The sequence below is a fragment of the Macrotis lagotis genome, chromosome 4 (genome assembly GCF_037893015.1).
Source record: "Macrotis lagotis isolate mMagLag1 chromosome 4, bilby.v1.9.chrom.fasta, whole genome shotgun sequence".
In the NCBI taxonomy this organism is placed as follows: Eukaryota; Metazoa; Chordata; class Mammalia; order Peramelemorphia; family Peramelidae; genus Macrotis; species Macrotis lagotis.
Genome location: NC_133661.1, coordinates 1,483,969 through 1,502,217, shown reverse-complemented (window position 1 = coordinate 1,502,217; position 18,249 = coordinate 1,483,969). Strand labels below are relative to the sequence as shown.

At 49.7% G+C, this 18,249-nt stretch overlaps 1 protein-coding gene across 6 annotated transcripts in view; it reads left to right on the top strand.

Moving 5' to 3' along the window:
- Nucleotides 1–18,249, top strand: part of INPP5A (inositol polyphosphate-5-phosphatase A) — a 193,827-nt gene that overhangs the window by 118,524 nt on the left and 57,054 nt on the right. For all 6 annotated transcript variants that reach the window (XM_074232115.1, XM_074232118.1, XM_074232117.1 and 3 more), the window contains 2 exons: nt 8,153–8,216; nt 13,257–13,360. In XM_074232115.1, the coding sequence (XP_074088216.1) occupies nt 8,153–8,216; nt 13,257–13,360 (168 nt within the window). The remainder of the gene's footprint in view (nt 1–8,152; nt 8,217–13,256; nt 13,361–18,249) is intronic.

Here is an 18,249-nt window from a genome sequence, read left to right as displayed (position 1 = left end):
CAAACCTGACCCCTCTCTCCTTGCCTGGAAGACACACAAATGAGAACCAGTCTTGTTATAAGTGCTTACCCTTCAACACTGATGGGCATTTTTGTTCCAGTACATATGGATGGTGGAATATGGCCTTGAGCTAAGTCCTCCCTCCTTGGCAGTCTGCGGACCAAGGGTTGGGGACCTTGATCAAGGACCCTAGTCCCTCTATCCCCCTCATAGGTTCCCATCTCTTCTGGGAAAAAGTCTTGTCTGTTAACCCACTCCCCAGCCTACATGGCCCCCGCCCCACAACTTTTTCTCACTTTACTTCCTTAGGGAAGAGAAACTAACCATCATGTATTATTTCTCATGCAAATGTGCTGAACACCAAAAAAATTCCTTTGTCATTCTTTTGTCAATTCTTCCTGAATTGAAGACCCAAATGAGAGCAGTCTCATTCAATCCCAGATTCAGGGCAGGGAGCAATCTTCAAAGTCTTCTTGGGAGATTTGCAAGGCATCCAGCAGCAACTCCAGGTACTGCCTCAGTCAGGATCCAACCTTGCCAGTCATCCATCCATCCATCCAAGTGCCCTCAGAGGTCAGGGAAAGCCCAGGCTCGCTTGTGCCCTGGGGCCACACCAGGCCGCCGTTGGTGGGGCCTTTCTGCTGCCCTGGCCTCTACAGTCCCTTGTTTGGGGGGGGGGGCTCTGCATCCCTCCTAGCTTATCTTCTGTGGTGACCCTTAGCCAGTAGAGTTTGTAAGGATGTGTGCAAGGTGGGCAAGATTCAGATGCCTGAGTGGCACAGGGGCATTCCTGACCCTCTAGGCCTCGGTTTCCTTTGTGGTAAATTGTCAGGATAGTGGCAGAATGGAGACTGCCCCTGAACCCAGGGGCCAATGATCAGAGGAGGGGGGCTTGGAAAGGCCCAATACCAGCTATGTGTCTGTGGGTGAGACCAGAGCACAGGGGTGCGGGCATTTGGAAGGGCCGATTCTGCTCCTCTGATTCCCCCCCGGGAGGGTCCCTCGGTGAGTTGGCGCCTGAGGCCATAGCCCCAGATACTCAGGCCTTTACCCTGGGGTGTCCCTGCTACACTCTTGGTGTCCTTCGCCGGCAGGGCTCCAGTGCAAGGTCAGGCACCTTGTCCACCCCTGGCCCATCAGTCTGGGTGTGTCCAAAAGGGCTCAGGCCACAGCTGAGGGGCTGGGTTATTAAGAGTTAACCATGACTCCTTGCTTCCTTCCCTTGCTTCTGTATCTCAGAAAGACAAGGCAATGCGGATGCTAATGGTATGTACTTTGTGTGATAAGTCTAATTCAGGAAATGATAAATTACCAACGCCCTCATTGTTTGCAAACACAACCTGATGGAGGATTTTTTAATGAGTTAATCTGTGTTTCCCACCTCCGATTCCATGAGTGATCTCCTTGGCCTGGCTGGGGCTAAGATGGGTCCAAGGTGGGTCCCTCAGCCTGTCCCTCTGGCCCTCTGGGCTCTGCCTGGCCCTGGCCACTCAAGTCACCCTGAGCCCCCCGAACTGCTCCGGAGGTCCATCTAGGTGTGACTGTGACTCCCAAGGCCTTGCCCAGGGTCAGTTTGTGCCAGAGGCTTAACACCGGGTGCTCCCTGTAGTCAGGGTTTCATCACCCGAGAATATCCTGGCTTTGGGGATGAATTCAGAACTGCAAGGGTCCCCATGACTTCTTTCTTTTTCTGCTTGAAATATGGCAGCTAATAGACTGTGTTTTACTCATGGAAAATTAATAAGCGCCCATGACAGTCAGGTTTATAAATATGTAAAAATGGTTTTAATTGTTTTTAGCTCAGCAGGCAGGTAATCAATAATGGCAGCCGTGGCAAACACACTGTTGACATAGGCAGAGATAGGGGCTTCCTGTCAGCGGCGGGTGCGGCTAATTCATATTCAGCCGTTGTCATGTGCCATGATAAATGGATGCCTTGAACTGTATTGATAGAGTTGGTTAAACATTGAAAAAGTTGGGTTGAACTTTGACTGAAAATATTCATTAGTGCTAATTATGGATTTTATGACTACATGAATTACCGTTTCTGTGCCCTCATTGACCATTTATTTTCAATTTATTTATTGCAATCTCCATACTATTATATTAGCCTTATTGGGCTCAGTGAGGTCATGCCAGCAAACCCACACTGCCCCATGTGATGCGAGAGCTTCCTCCAGGAGGAATCTCTCCAGTGTGCGTGGCGCACGAACCATCCCTCTCTGTCTTAGAGGGTTGGGCTCCTGTTTGTCTCATTTTGAGGATGGTTTTTGTGGCATGGCCCTGACATCTTCACGGACTGGATCCCAGGCAGGAATCCTGCCCCCAGCACAGTTAGAGTTGTGGCATTTTTCAGTGTCTTTCTTTGTGAGCTTGGGCTGCTTCATCTCCATTTCTCATTTTGCTAATTTGTTGTTGTTTTGTTTGTGATTTTGCTCCATCCTGGCCAGTCCCCAGGGCTTCCCCTCAGCTCTTGGTTTGGTGGCCGATGATTGTGAGCCGGGACTTGTGATGATTCTCTTTATTCTTCCTCTGATGTGAGTTGACCCCATTTTCTTTTCCTCCCGATCATTTGATTTCTCTCTCTCCTTGTCAGATGCCTCTGTCTGAGTTTGACCGCTCCTGTCTATTTTCAAGGTCTTCCATTCCTCCTCCATCTTTTTTCTTCAATACTTCCCTTGATGCGAGCTTTCTGTCTTTTTCATCGCATATTCCATTTATTTCTCTTCTTTTTCCCTCCACTTTGCTGACAGACACTTTGGGAGATTGATGTTTTTCTCTGGGGTCTCTGGGTGCGCTGCCTCAGCATGAGCCTTTCTCTCTAATCTAAGTCCTTGCTCTTCCTATGCGGGGACCACTCACTCTTTATAATATTGTTCCTGATTTTCATTGGGTTCTTCACCTTTTATGTATTTTGGCTTTATGAGTTATTATTTTAGTGCCTATTGAGAATAGTGAGCCAGCTGCCAAGTTGGCGGGCTGGGTGATGCTGTGCCTCTGCCACAGGCTGGCCTCATGGCTGGTTGAATCCTCCACCTCCCAGGGCCTGCAAACAACTCAGAGACCCCAAGTCAGATGGTGCTAAGACCTCTCCTCAAGAGTTGCCTACAGAAGTGGCATCTTAGGCCAAGTTCACACAGCCCCAGGACCATCCAGCATGGCATGTCCATGCCAGAGAAGGAGCTGTGCTCTGTGAGTGAGATACACACATTCAGAGCCATCAGGATTCACATGGACTACTTGTATGTGACCAGCAACAGAGCCGTCTGAGCTTGTCCTGGTCTGATGAGCTGCGGTCAGATGCTCTGAACCTTGACCCTGACGTAGTGTTGTCCTCGTTTAACGCAAACACCAAAGAGAACCAAAGGGGTAAGGATCCCTACCCCAAAGGGTATTGGATATAAATCATATCATCTCACAAAGCAGAGCACTCAACCCAAGACCCGAGACAACGAAGAAGACGAAACTGGGGAAAGTGACCAGATTGAGTCAAATGGCTGTAGGGGAGATCTAGAGGCCATGTGATTATGGGAGGGGGAAAATCCTGGACTTCCCAAAGGCAGCAGGGAGAACTGCTGACCTCTATACCTTTTCTCCCCTATTTACATCTTTAGGAAGTCATCTATGGTCAACCTACATACTCAATCAGGATTTGATGAGCACTACTAATCAATGACCACATGTTTTGCCATCTCACACTTATTTGAAAGCTGAGGAGAGTTTTAGTCTTCATTATTTGTAGATTTGGAATCAAATGCTGCCTTTCTAGACTTTTAGGACTCAGTCTCCTACAAGTCCAGTAGACTTTTAGGGTAAAGCCTCACTTACTCAGGTATCATTCAGGATTCCATGAAAAATGTCACTCTGTTCACTGGCCCTCTGGCCATCAGTCATGCACAGCTAAAGCAGGAGGGGCAGTCTGGGTTAAAGAGAGTCCTTGGGGGTGGTAAGGGTCACTCACACCTACAGAAAGCCCCACAACAATGCAGACCATATTGGAAGAAAACTGGTTTGATTGTCCATCAACACAGGAAAGACCAAGTGAATGAATCCTCTCTATGGTCCAGGTTTAAGGTGCCTCTGAACAGATGTCGTTGAATGTCTGTTCTGTTTATCAGGAACACCAAGCTGAGCTCAGAATTGAGGTGACTTCTTGGAAATGGCACAGTTCTTTTTGTAACCCTTAATTTTCCTTGAAAGTCAAGGCCCATCTTTGCAATATTAATAGTTTGCTCACACAGCCGAACATGGCCCACTGGGGTGGGAGTAATGGGGGGAGGACATCTCTGCAGTTCCTATGGTGGAAAGAGAAGATGGGCTCTGTGAGCCTGTTTGAGGGCCCAAGGGGCTCTGCATCTCTGTCCCTAGGTCCTCCCCTTGCCTAGAATTGTAAAGGAACCCCCAGAGCCGGGGGATGAGCGTGGTTGGTTGGGTCAGCCCTGTCCTTCTGTAGGCGTCCCCCCCAGGCCAGGGACTGATGCTGTGCTCTAGAGATGAAAGGGCCCCATGGCTTCAATCAGTCCACAGGGACTACTAGGGAAGAAGTGAAATGCCCATTGCACTGGACCTGACAGAGCCTTGAGGCCCACTATACTGAAACCAAAGGGAGGGCTGGAGCCCCAGAGGGCCTCAGTCTGGCTCCCTGGGGCCAGGCAGTATGGACCTGCAGGACCCTGAATTCTTAGCAGCTGTGGTGGAGAGGTCTGGCCAGGGGATGGCAGGGGACAGGTAGGGGCTCTACCATCACCCTGCCAAACCTGGTTCACAGGAAGCCTGCCCCCGCCCCTGGATCACCAAGGCACCTGGGACTGATAGTGCAGGAACTGTTCTGGGGAAGGCCAGGGTGTGCAGCTTCATTTCTCTCTATCTGTCCATCAGTGGCCATAGAGCATCCCACAGGGGACTGATGGGTGTGAGCATCCACACCTAGCATATGGCTGACCAAAAACTCTAGAGAATATCAGGAGCAAAGTAGGCCACCAAGTAGTCATGGGAAGATGGATGGATGCCCAGTGTCCTCCACTAAAAGAACTGGCATGGTGGATTGCCCCCCAGCCTGAAATCTGGGCAAGAGATACTGGAGAGGTGAGCAGGCGGGGTTTACAATCTGCACTGTTGGAGGGAACTCCCAAATTGTTTAGAGGACAGATCCACTGGAGTGTTTAAGGAAAAGGATGCTTATTATTTCTACCTTTTTTTGTTTAGGATTCTTTGGTGCCCTTACCTGCGATCATTGTTTCTAAAGATACTCTTGGATCCTAATATGGGAAGTTTTTAAAAAAGAAAATAAACGTGAAGTGTATTCTGCCTTTCAGAAGGCATCAGAGGTTTGAAAAATATAATTTTTCCAAGTTCTTTTGGCTCTAAATTTTTCTTCTCGTTTACCTTTCTGGGATATTTATCCAGCTTTGAGTGAGAATATTAGCCTCCTACTGTTATTATTTTTAAAAGTCTGTTTTTAGTCCACCTAAGGTTTTCCATTCATGCTGTTGTTTTTTTAATTTATGAAAAGACTCTCCATAGAATGCTTTAAACACTAGGAGCTCTTTGGACATTTTCAATGTGGTTTGATTGAGAGACCCTGTTTTTGCCTAGAGTTTTAGGAACACAGCTGTTTTAGAAAATCAGCATTACCTTGTCTGTAAACTAGGAGAGCCAAACTACCGCTCTGAAGGATGAACTCTCACTAAGAAAATGCTGAAAACTCATCCACCCAATTAGAAAGAAAAATAGAATAGTTTTAAAATTTCCAAGCTCTGATGGAAGACAGCCTCCTCCTCCCTTCTGCTCTAGACATTTCTGGGGCTTGAGCCCATCCATGCTAGACCACTCCGAGCCTAAGCCTTTTTTCAGTCTTCCTGGAGAAGGTGCCGTAGAGCCCTACCTTGGCTTTGCTCTGGCTTCACTTTCCTGTTCCAGCAGGGCAGGTGGACTTTGTTGAGAAGGGATGGACAAAGCAGGATGTTCGTGGGGGTCGGTCTGGGGGCCCTGTGTTAGCCATTCACTGGATCCATCACAGATGGGACATTAGCCTGACTGCCCCAAGAGGGATGGGATCTCCTCTGGCTCCTAGTTCAGGTGGAGACTGACCAGGTGTTTGTCTTCTGGGGGGGGCCGAGCATGAGGCTGGGTCAGCCTCAGGGGGTTGCAGGGTAGGACTGCCCCCTCCACTTTGAATCACCATCAGACCAGCATTCTACCATCTTAGATTGCTTGTCATCTCTGCTACCCACCCAAAAGAGATTGTTGTAGTGCAGCTCTGGGCACCATCAGTGTAGATACCCACTTTTCCACCCTTGGGAGCAGGGCACTTGGGTCACAAGGAACAGTCCTCATCAATTAACTCCCTGGCAGCATTTTCTGCTGGGTGAACTAATATACCAAGGAGATAGGCAGGAGCTCATGTTTTTGTTTTTGACAAATCAGCAACTGTTCACTCTCTCCCTGGTATTTCATAAATAATGCAGGAGCCATTGAGGCAGAACATGGCCCACTGGGGTGGGAGTAAGGCGGGGAGGACATCTCTGCAGTTCCTATGATAGAAAGAGAAGATGGGCTCCGTGAGCCTGTTTGGGGGCCCCAGGGGCTCTACATCACTGTTCCTAGGTCCCCACCTTGCCTAGAATTGTAAAGGAACCCCCAGAGCCGGGGGATGAGCGTGGTTGGTTGGGTCAGCCCTGTCCTTCTGTAGGTGTCCCCCCCAGGCCAGGGACTGATGCTGTGCTCTAGAGATGAAAGGGCCCCATGGCTTCAATCAGTCCACAGGGACTACTAGGGAAGAAGTGAAATGCCCATTGCACTAGACCTGACAGAGCCTTGAGGCCCACTATGCTGGACCAGAGGGAGGGCTGGAGCCCCAGAGGGCCTCAGTCTGGCTCCCTGGGGCCAGGCAGTATGGACCTGCAGGACCCTGAATTCTTAGCAGCTGTGGTGGAGAGGTCTGGCCAGGGGATGGTGGGGGACAGGTAGGGGCTCTACCATCACCCTGCCAAGCCTGGTTCACAGGAAGCCTGCCCCCACCCCTGGATCGCCAAGGCACCTGGGACTGATAGTGCAGGAACTGTTCTGGGGAGGCCAGGGTGTGCAGCTTCATTTCTCCCTATCTGTCTATCAGTGGCCATAGAGGTCAGAGGAATGTGCCTGCCATCCCTTCTTATGGCCCTGTGTGGGACCATGGCCCCTGCCAATGAGGCGCTTCCCCCCATTCAGGCCTCTTCATGCCTCCCTTCCCTGCCAGGACAGCCTTCTTCAGACCTTCGTGTCCATCCCTCCCACAACAGTCAACCTCTACTTTAGGGATAGTTTGATGCCCTGTCCCTGGAGGGGTCTTGCCATAGTAGCTAGGGAAGGGACCCTGGCATCCAGCTGACAGAATCGAAAGAGTGTGGCTGGGCCATGGCTACCTCCTCTAAGAGATCACTGTGGCCATGGCCGGGTCCCCTTGTTCAAAGCTTGGAGGGAGGACAGATGCCTGGCCCACCCCTAGAGGCCCTCACCTCCCTGCTGCTTGTGACCTACCATACCTCAGGAGAGGCCTTTGCTGTGTTGGGGCCCAGCGAATGTTGGTTCTGGGTGGTGGTCTCACTGCCAGTCTCCTGGTGCATTTTTTAAATTATTAATTTGTTTACTTTGAGTTTTACAGTTTTTCCCCTAATCTTGCTTCCCCTCCCCCCCCCACAGAAGAGTCTGCCAGTTTATTTTTTTTTAGATTTTTGCAAGGCAAATGGGGTTAAGTGACTTGCCCAAGGCCACACAGCTAGGTAATTATTAAGTGTCTGAGGCCGGATTTGAACCCAGGTACTCCTGACTCCAAGGCTGGTGCTCTATTCACTGCGCCACCTAGCTGCCCCTAGTCTGCCAGTCTTTCCATTGTTTCCATGCTATTTATACATTGATCTCAGTTGAATGTGAGCAGAGAGAAATCAGATCCTTAAGGAAGAAACAGAAAGTCTAAGGAATAGCAAAATGACAGAATAAGATAGTGTTGTTGCTTTGTTTTTTTAATTAAAGGTATTATTCCTTGGTCTTTGTTTAACCTCCACGGTTCTTTCTCTGTATACAGATGTTATTCTCCATCGAAGACAGCCCCAAACTGTCCCTGATTGTTGTATTGATGGAATCCTCATGCATTTCTGTTGGTTTCCCTCCCCAGGCGCTGGGAAGCTTCTATTTCCTGCATGAATCCTTGAAGAACATCTACCAGTTTGACTTTAAAGGTAAGCCTGACATCTGTCCTCCTAGGACTGGTTGGTGTGCAGTGGATGCCCCACAAGGGAGCAGAAGCCCTGATGGCAACACCCCAGTCCACCCGGCCCACCAGAGGAAGGCTCTGGGAACATTGGGAGGAGGGGAACGGCAGAGTCAGACAGTTGACCAGCAATGAGTAGGTGCCTACTGTGTGCAGGTCATCATACTTACATATCTAGGATATAGAGAAAGGGTGTAGGGCTGGGGGCAAGGGGAAGGGACAGAAATAACCACCCAGGAAAATAAGTCATAAGATGCATGATTGTAATGATAAGATAGCTGAAATTCAGATAAACTGAGGACACCAGTCACACTTGCACACATAGAGTCACAGTGAATCACACTCACACAAGACAGCCCCCAGACAGAATTACAAAAATGAAGACAGTGTTCACATCTATGTGTGCCCAAATGTGTGTATCTATGTGGGTGATGTGTGTGATGTGTATACAACACGGAGTCTCCAGGCCAAAGTGGAAGCTGGAGGGAGAGACAGACCAAAGGAGAGAATCTGGGTGCACCTGAGTGGACAACTGTGGCTCTGAGTGTGAGTGTGACTATGTGTGTGAGTGTGAATGTGACTGTGGCTATGTCTCGCTTCCTCCAAGTTGCAGACTGAGTCCTTGGCACTGGGACTCTCTCCCCAGAGGGGCATCTGGGTATGTCTGGGGGGGGTGGACTACCTCTGACTCTGCCTCCTCCCCTCTGTGCCCCCTGCCCCAGCTGGCAGGCCCATAAGCAGACAAAATATCCTGCAGAATATTGGGGTAAATAAGGGAGAACTCAACCTCAATCAATCAGCATGCATCTATTAAGCCTCTGCTGCATGCCAGACACCCTGGTGGACTCATATCTTGGGGTGTGTGTGTGTGTGTGTGTATCTGTGTGTGCGTATGTGGGTGTATATTTGTGGATGTGTGTAGAGGGTCAACACAACCCACATGTTGGATGAGACGGATGTTCTAGACCCCAGTCCAGGCAGGAATTGATGTTGCTCAACCATGTGGATTGGTTGCAAACAGTTTTTTCTCCCCCCCCCGCCAATTTTTCTCAGTGTGAGACAGAAGAGCTTGTTAATTGAAAATAAGAAAAATACATGGGTGGTTTAATTTTTTCAAAATAAAACAAATGAAGAAAATGAGGAAATTGAAGAGATAGGGATGAAGAAAGAAGCCCTTGAGGGCAGCAAGGTCAGTCAGTCTTCCAAAGACAGACTAGGGTGGAGAGCAGCGTGAAGCCCCTGGACCCATTTCCTCATCTCTTAGCCCCCACCACCCTCTAGCATCTGACTGGCTCCTTGCCACCAGTTTGGACATTTGCAGGACATGTGGAAGATGTCTGCTGGGTCAGCAGGGCAGGGCTTTGAGTTGTCTCATGCAAGTGCTAGACTCTGGAAAGGAAGAAGCATTCAAGACAATAAAACTTGAGATCCCAGGGTTTGATACACCCCTCCCCCCCATAGAAAGCCTCTAGAGCAGGACCCCCCATTTGGCTAGAGCTCTTGGCAAAGCCAGCAGGCAGCTTCTTCTGGTGAGACTCAGACCAGTGCCATCCAGTGCTGTGATGACCCACTGCTGTTAGTCCTTCATCCTGGGAGAGGACCAGTGACCTCAGGAAGGAGATGCAGAGTCTCTGAGTCCAGTGGTCAGATGGGATGGAAGATTGGCGATGACCCTGATGCAGTGGGAAAGTCCCAGTCGCATTGGACTGAGACAATGTCCATTCAATGATTAAGGCTAGGTGAGAAATGAGGCAAAGAGGGACCTCTTTTACCTAGTCAAAAGAAAAATCCATCTGGCAAGGGAAGATGCCTCCAGGGTTTCTGGCCAAAACAAACAAACAAATATACTCACTCTGTACTCAAACAATAACCAAGTGCGCTTGGACTGGGACCTACTGTTGGCCGATCCAGAGCAGGGTCCTTGTAAAAGCTATCTAATCAGTGAGTCCCCAGGTGTCTGGTGAGCTTGGTCAGAGCCCCTTCAAGTAAGGGCATGAGACCCTGTGGGAAAGGAGGGAGGGAGAAAGAAGGAAGAAAGGAAGGTCATCTGTCTTCATTCTGGAAGAGGATCAATGACATCATGATCAAGGTGATGTCGTGGCTTGCAGGGCTGTGCAGTCCCTGCAGTCCCCAGCCTCTCTCCTTCCTTAAAGGTTAAGCCATTTAAAAGGAGGAAGGGGAGGAGGAAGAGGAAAAGGGGAAGCATGATCAGTTGACTCTGGGAGGAAGAGTTTTCTCAGTCATAGGAGTGAAAACAAAGCATTTCATTGACTTCAAATTGGAAAGCTTTTGTAAGAAGATGGAGGCTCCTGGCATCGAATATTCCTAATGAGGACAGGAGACCCTGCAGTCCTGCACAAGAGCCATGCCCCAAGAAGAATTGAAAACCATTTATACCAAAGGAAGACATGCAGATTAAAGAACTCAGAAGCTGTGCCTCTCACCCTCAAACTGACCAGGAAGGGTCTTATAAATGACTTAGTCCAGAGTCACTAAGGTGGTTTTTATTAAATCTTAATGGTGCACCACTGTCAAGGTGGGAGAGAGGGGTGAGGAAATCCCAAACTGCAAGGCCTTGCATTTCACAAGGCCTTGCTCCTGCCCCCTCATGCCATTCATGGGCTGGGGTCACCATCTAATGATCCATTGGTTCCCACACATTTCCCCTGCTCTGCTCATTATACTAAAGAACAGCTGTCCCCTTGAGCATGTGCAAAGTAGAAGGTGTGCCCTTAGAAAGGGCAATCTAAGTTTTTAATCAGATGGAGTCTTTAGACTTTAACTCCTGCCCATAGGCAGAGCCCAGTCTTTGAAATATAAACTAACAATTCCCCCTTCACGTTCTTGTGGACCCAAACACTCCCATGTTCCTCACAAGGAGACAAAATGGTGGAGCTTCCAGAGAGAGAGACAGGAATACAAGCTCCAAAGCCATCCTGAAGGTTGATCAGGAGAGTGATTTGGAATTATGCAAGATGGTGACTGCATGTCCAGCCCTTAGCCATCCCGAGACATGTGCTCCAAACATGCCGACAATGCCTACAAATAACCCCTGTCAATGGAACCTTCAGGACCTCACCTTGTGCTCACCCAGAGCTTGGAGGATCCAGGAGATGGAGGTTCCAGCTGGATCTGGGAAAACTTGGGAGTGAACCAATGCACAGTGGATTTAGCAGACTCAATGATGACGACCTTGGAAATGCAAAGCACAATAAAATAACCAAAGAAAGGGGTGCTGGGTGCAGAATGTGGTGCCCACAGAAGGACTGCTCATAGTCTCTGTTGGCATACCACTAGTCCCTCAGTATTGAAGAGGACTACACCATCCTGCCAAATGATTGGAGGCATGAATGGCACAGGTATATTTGTTATCCAACCCAGGGCCCAATCAATAGGAAACAGGACTGGTTTCAATTTCCTTCCATGGCAGGGAGGCACTGTGGCACTTCATTAGTGCCAGACAAGCACCAGCATGGGCTAAGGGTGACAAAAGGTGACAGTCATGTATATCCTAACCAGCCTCTCAATGGACTAATCGACTCTAAAGTCTTTCCTCTCAGACTAGAATGTGAAAGTGTCTGGGGCTCCCCTGCCGCTTGTTGGGGGCTTGGGGGTTGGTTTTGGTCTAATAAATGCATGTATCCCCGGGTTCTCCACCCGCAGGGGAAGAGACCTGGTCAGCATTCATCACAGTGGATTAGCTTTAGAATTACCACAGTTATCCAAGAGAAATCAGATCTGATTTCATGAGCTATTTTCATTTCCCTAGACTGTGGGTACTGAGGCAGGCTGGGCTTAATCTGTGAGACAGGTGCAAGCTCCTGGCTGGATCTACCTGGTCAAGAAAACTGAAGAAGTGTTGGGGACAAGCAAGGAAGAAGAAGCCACACCAGCGCCCCCAAAACCATCTTCCAGTGCTGGTTATGTGCACTTGCTCCATCTCCTTTCTCTTTCTCTCTCTCTCTCTCTCTCTCTCTCTCTCTCTCTCTCTCTCTCTCTCTCTCTCTCTCTGTCTCTCTGTCTCTCTGTCTCTGTCTCTGTCTCTTTTAACAGTAAGGTATGAAGGAGATGGCATAAAATTAAAAGATATCAAAGAATACGATTTGTTCCCCCAAAGTCCCTGCCTACACTCATGAAGGATCCCATCTGCGCACAGTTTTTGTGGGTCTGTTTGCCCACCACAGGCCCCTTTGGCTTATAGGAGATAGGATGTTAAAGCCTTGCTGTCCTGGGTCCTAAGGACCGGGGGACCATCAGTGCAGGGGGATGCCGAGAAGAGGAGGGAGGAGGAAAAGCTCTTTCCCTCTCCTGGGACACGGTCCAGTGGAAGCCGAATTGGAGCATGGATCAAATCTGGACTTGGACTTAGACTCACCCCCTTTTTACTTTGCTCTTGTGATGATGAATTTTTGAACCCAAGGGCAAAACTTGACCCTTCTTCCTCCTAAATCTTCCCTTAGTTCATTCAGGCCTGTGCTCTTGAGAGTCCCACAAGATCCTTCTCTTTGGTTTTTAAAAAAATGAATTCAAGTTTTTCACCTCATTTTCTCTACTTGATTGGAATGATTCCTGAAGGGAACAGCAGCTGTGAGGAAGCAAAGCAGGTGGGGGACAAGTATTTGTAAGTGAAGGGTTGTAGGTGTGCCCGTGTGTATGTGTGTGTGTGTGTGTGTGTGTGTGTGTGTGTTTATGTGTGCATGTGTACGTGTGCATGCATGTTGTGTTTTATTGGCTATAAATAGTTGATTCTTTGGGGCTATAGTTCTGAGCTCTTGGAACCTGGAGTTCAGGCCTAGTGGTTGTAGACCTTGAACAAGCCATTTAACCCTGTTTGTCTCCATTTTTTTCATCCCACAAGTGGGGACAATGACAGCCCTTACCTCTGTGGGTTTTTGTGAGTCTCAGTGAGCTAAGATTGTGGCGGTGCCTGCCCTAGTGTGGGTGCTCTATACATGTTAGTCATCATCATCAGCCTCTCACTCACTAGCTTTCTTTCTCCTTTTCTTAGCAAAGAAATATAAAAAAGTGACTGGCAAAGAGATCTACTCAGATACATTGGAGAGCACGCCGATGCTGGAGAAGGAAAAGTTTCCCCAGGACTATTTCCCAGAGGTGGGTAAAGGCCAGTGAAGTCAGTGGTCAGACCCCTCCCCAGCACATGGGACTCTTCCTGAGAGCTGCTCTGCCTAGTAACCAGGAGTGACCACCTCCCCACCTTCAGGCCTGGCTAAACTGCCCTTGGATTTAGGACACCCTAAAATAAACTCTGATGTATCCAAGGGAAAACCCTCCCAATTGTATTTGGTTTTTTTTTTTTATGTTTTTGCTAGGCACTGGGGTTAAGTGACTTGCCCAAGGTCACACAGCTAAGTATCTGAGATAGAACTTGAACTCAGGTCACCCTGATGCCCAGGCCTGTGCTCTGTCCACTGCTTCACCCAGCTGCCCCTCCCATTCTGGTCACGTTTGCCAGGCCCAAGTTAAGAACAACTTCTGTGCTCAAGGAGCTCACAATCAAGTCCTCCAGCACCAAGGAGCTGTAGGTGGCGTCAGGGGCAGGGGGGAAGGCTGCCTCCCACAGAAGATGGACTTGAGCTGAGCCTTGATCTCAAGAAGCCAGGAGGCAGAAGGAGCAAAGAGAGAATTCTAGACCCAGAGTACAGACAGCAAAAAGGTGTGGAGAGCAGAGAGGGTGGGCTGGATCCCAAAGGACGGGGCTAGGAGGAAATGAATGAAGATGGCAAAGGTAAAGAAGGACTCCGTACACTGGAGACAGGACCTTAGGTTGTATCCTGAAGGAGATTATTGAGGAGGGGAATATTTTAGGAAAATTATTTTAGTGGCTGAGAAGAGAATGGATTGGAGGGGGAATTTATGACAGGGAGACACCCCCCCCCCACCATTGCTCCTGCAGTAGTCCAGGCTTGAGGTGATAAGGGCCTGCTTGAGGGATAGCTTTTGTGACACTGAGAATTTCTTAGAGGAGAAAGGAGATGGGAGAGATGCTATGAATGTCATAGGACTGGCAAGGGATTGGATATGAGGGGTGAGAGAGAGCACTCCGGATAATGTTGGCATTGGAAGCCTGGATGCCCAAGAGTAGGGTGGTACTCCAGACAGTCTGCATTTGGTTCTGGACCAGGGTGGGGTTGGAGAGGGCTGAGGTGCCTTTGTGACACCCAGTTCACCAAGTCCAAGAAGCCATTGGTGATGGTAAAGGAGTTGAGCCTGGATGGAGAGATCTGGATGAGATAGCCAAGCACATCCTCTCTGGACAGAAGAGGAGAGGTTCTTCTTGGAGCCAGAGGCTAATGTCAGGAGGGACACTGACTTGACCTGCCTGGGTGCCCTTCCAGCAGAGACTACAGTGTCTCCTGGATGCTTCCCAGTGATGGACAGATGACAAGAAGACAGGTAGATGTGACCTTGAGGGTCTTGAATAAAGCCCCAGGTGGCAGGCTGGATACAGAATCCAGGGGGAGAAAATGGAATCCCTGGATCTTCACCTGGCTTCCCAGATGGCCTTCACCTTTCCAGTGTATACCAAGGGCAGAAGCATAGACTCTTGTGTCTGAGATTTTGTTTGCTGTTCAGTTGTATCCAGAGGCCTGGTGCTTCCTGTCTGTGTAACCTTAGACAAGCTCATTGCCTCAGTTTATCTTATAAGTGAAAGGGTTGATTAGGGCTTTGGAGGTTCTTCCAGACTAAATCTATGACCCTAGAAAATGGCCCCACAGTGCATCTGTTGATCATGTTCATCACATAGGCATCCTCAAATTGATTGATTGAATGAGATAATGTAGGCAAACCTTAGAGTCCTCGCAAAACATCAGCTAGTGTCATTAGGATTGGTGGTTTAGTTGGTGGTCAGTTAGGATGGTGCTCTCCACCCCCCCACCCCCAATCTCCAGAGGAATTGTCCTCACAGCTCCCTTTCAATGGCATAACATGCAGTGGAAATTGGAGTTTATCAGAACTGTGAGTCAGGAGCTGGCTCTTAAGACCAGGGACAATCCATTCCCCTTCCTTGGGTCCCTTCTCTAAGCTCATTTTTTATCCATCTGATCTCATTCCCTCACAACATGGATCTGAAAATGAAAGCCCAGAGATGAAGAGTGACTGACCCCAGGGAGCCAGCTTGGTGCTGAGTGACTCCAAGTTCCTCACCCCCTACCTTTCTTCAAGTAGAGATTCTGGCAAAGGCCAAACCCCCAAAGAACCCCAAGAACCCAGAAACAGCTAACTAGCCAGATGGTGGTCACTTCAGAGTTAGGACAAAGTTCTGAGTCAACTTGAGATGAAAAGAGTCTTAAGATGGGAGAACTGAGCATCAATTTAAAATGCAGGATCATGGGGATGGAAAGACTGACTGGTATAGATTGTCACTCTTTGCCAGGCAAGTGGAGCTGATGAAAACCTGATGGAGAAGCCTGAGGAGCTGAGAAACCACCAGCAACCCAGCCCAAGCACCTGGTCACCAAGGACAGCTATGTGAGAAAATAGTATTTGGGAAAAGCCAAGGAGTCACGCCTGGTCAAGGAACAAAGTTGACCCAAGGATAAAGAGAGAAAGTCAAAGGATTTGGATGGCACTCCTCAAACAATGCGTTTACCCCTAGGGACAGCTGAGCCACCATCTTTGGGTCTACCATAACCATCTGGGGGAAGCTTCTGGAGAGCAAACACACAGGCGGTCTGAATACAAGGCCACATCATTTGGATGCACTGCCTCCCTGGAGATCTCTGAGAGTGGAGGGGATCTTGAGTGATTGGAGACCCCTCTGGGTGGAAGGATTCCTGTGACCCAATGAGGATGGGACTCTTCTCTCACTGAGGCTTCCAGCTGCTGCCTTCCCAGGACAAGTTGGATTTTGCCATAATGCTCTCCCCGCCATCTCCAGAACCACCAGGGTGCTTTCCCTGGTCCTTTCTCCACTACTGCCTGAACCACAAGTTATCAGCAAGAAGGATGTGGCTCCTTACTTGTCTTGTCCTACCTCCTGCCCTCAGGCAATGGCAGAGGCCCTTGCATCCCTTGAGCTTCTGCCCACTGCAGGAAACCTCTGGTGAGATGATGAAGCTCCTGACTTTCTCTCTCTGAGCTGGGGCCAGTCCATCTGAGCTGCTCTCCTCTCTGGAGGACCATTCAGCCTTCCAGAAATCCTCTTCTGCCACCTTGACCATTGCTCAGGCTGCAGTCAATAGTCATTACTTTTCATTTCTCTTTGTAAAAAAGGGGCAGGTGATGGAGCTTGAAGAGCCTCTGATTGGGGCCTCTTTCCACAGACACTGCTGTGTCCTGCTCCTGGATGGTGCAGACCAGAAGCCCAGGGCAAGCCCTCCTTCCTTCAGATGCTATCGCTATGGTAGCTAGATTGTGAGTCTGGGAGGCCTTGCAGAGCCTGTTGTTCAGCTCCTTTGGGGAGTTTTCCTGTCAAATCAACATTAAAGTTTTGTGCAAATGGGTCCAGAGTCTTGGGCCTGGCTCATACTCTAAGATTCTTGGTGCTCAAGTCTTGCCCCCTCGGGGAAACAGCCTCCCTGACACTCATCAGGTTGATAAGAACATTTCATTAAGCCTGGGCAGATTCCTCAGTGGCAGCAGTGCAGGTTCCCTTGCTCCGGGAGCAACCTGTGATCTAAGCTAGCAGACACACCTTCCTTCCATATTCACCCAGAAAAGAAAGAGGTTCTTTAGGAACATCTACCCTAACTTTCCCTCCTCCCCCTCTCCCAAGACATGCTTCAAGCACCTTCTGGGGTGACCCCCTCCCTCCCAAGGCCTCCTTCTCTCTGGAACCTTCAGGATCTCCCTCCTCAGCATCCACCCATTCTTTGCCTCCCAAATCTCACCCAGCGCTGGTCCCGTGGCAGAGCTTTGGACATCCTGAGCCTCGGTCACCCTTGGGGTCAGAGAACACACCCAAGGCCTCAGCCGTTGGCCCTCCACGGCCACATCCTGCCAGCATGGCTCCTATGCCTGCCCCTGATGCCTGTGGTCTGGGCCAGGCGAATGGTGTGAAATCAAGGTCTGTGCTGCCGTGACTCCAAAGGTCTGCTTCTCATGGTCTCCTGCCAAGCCTTCTGCACAGTCGTCCCGTTTTTGGGGGGCGAGAATTGGGCTCCGACAGATTTCTTGTTCTTTTATTACCGTCGCTTAAGGATGATCTAAAAGTAATTACCGTGATGGAAGCTCAGCGCCACTCCTCATAATTACCGCCACTGCGTCTAAAACGAACCAGAGTCCTGCGGCTGATTTACGGCCACTCCTGGCGGCCCGGAGCCCAACGACGCCTTTGGGAGCGGCACTCCAGATAATGGGAGGCCGGCTTGAAAAAGCAGATCCACGTCGTCGATCAGGGCAGAGTCATTTTTTTCCTCGTGCCCGTAGTGAGAAATTGGTTGTTATCATAGATCACGGCTCCCGCTCCCGGCTCTTATGAAAGATGAATTAATTCCACTAATGCTTTAATGCAACCCTTTCACAGGGGAGGCCGCTGGCGATAACCTCCGCACAGCCTCTCCTTCCGCAAGGGTGATTTATGGGCTCTTTTAGTAGATGAAGCTGCAGTCTCAGGAATCCTATTAAGCAGGCCCCCAAGCAGAGCCTTGGGCAGTGCCCTCACCTGGAGCAATCTGCACCCAGCTTGTTCACCTGGGGGCACCCCGGGCAGATGGACAGGCCTGCTGGCCCTCTCATTTCTGGGGCTGACCAGTGCTCTCAGGAGGTGGTCAAGGCCCAGGGCTGTGGACAGTGCCCCTCTATCCACCCTCCGGAAGTGGCACAGTCAATGATCCCTACTGGGATGTCCACTGCAACCTCCTTTGTGCTTGGATGATCACTCCAGGTAGGCTCTCTTCCTTGATGCTGAGCATTTTGGAGGCCCAGAAGCTGGAGGGGAGCCCACTCTGTGATGGCCACTCGACTTCTCTGGTCCATCCTAAAGCCTGAGGAGGATGGAGGGCTGGGCCAAAACTACTCCGAGAGACCAGCTGCTTTGT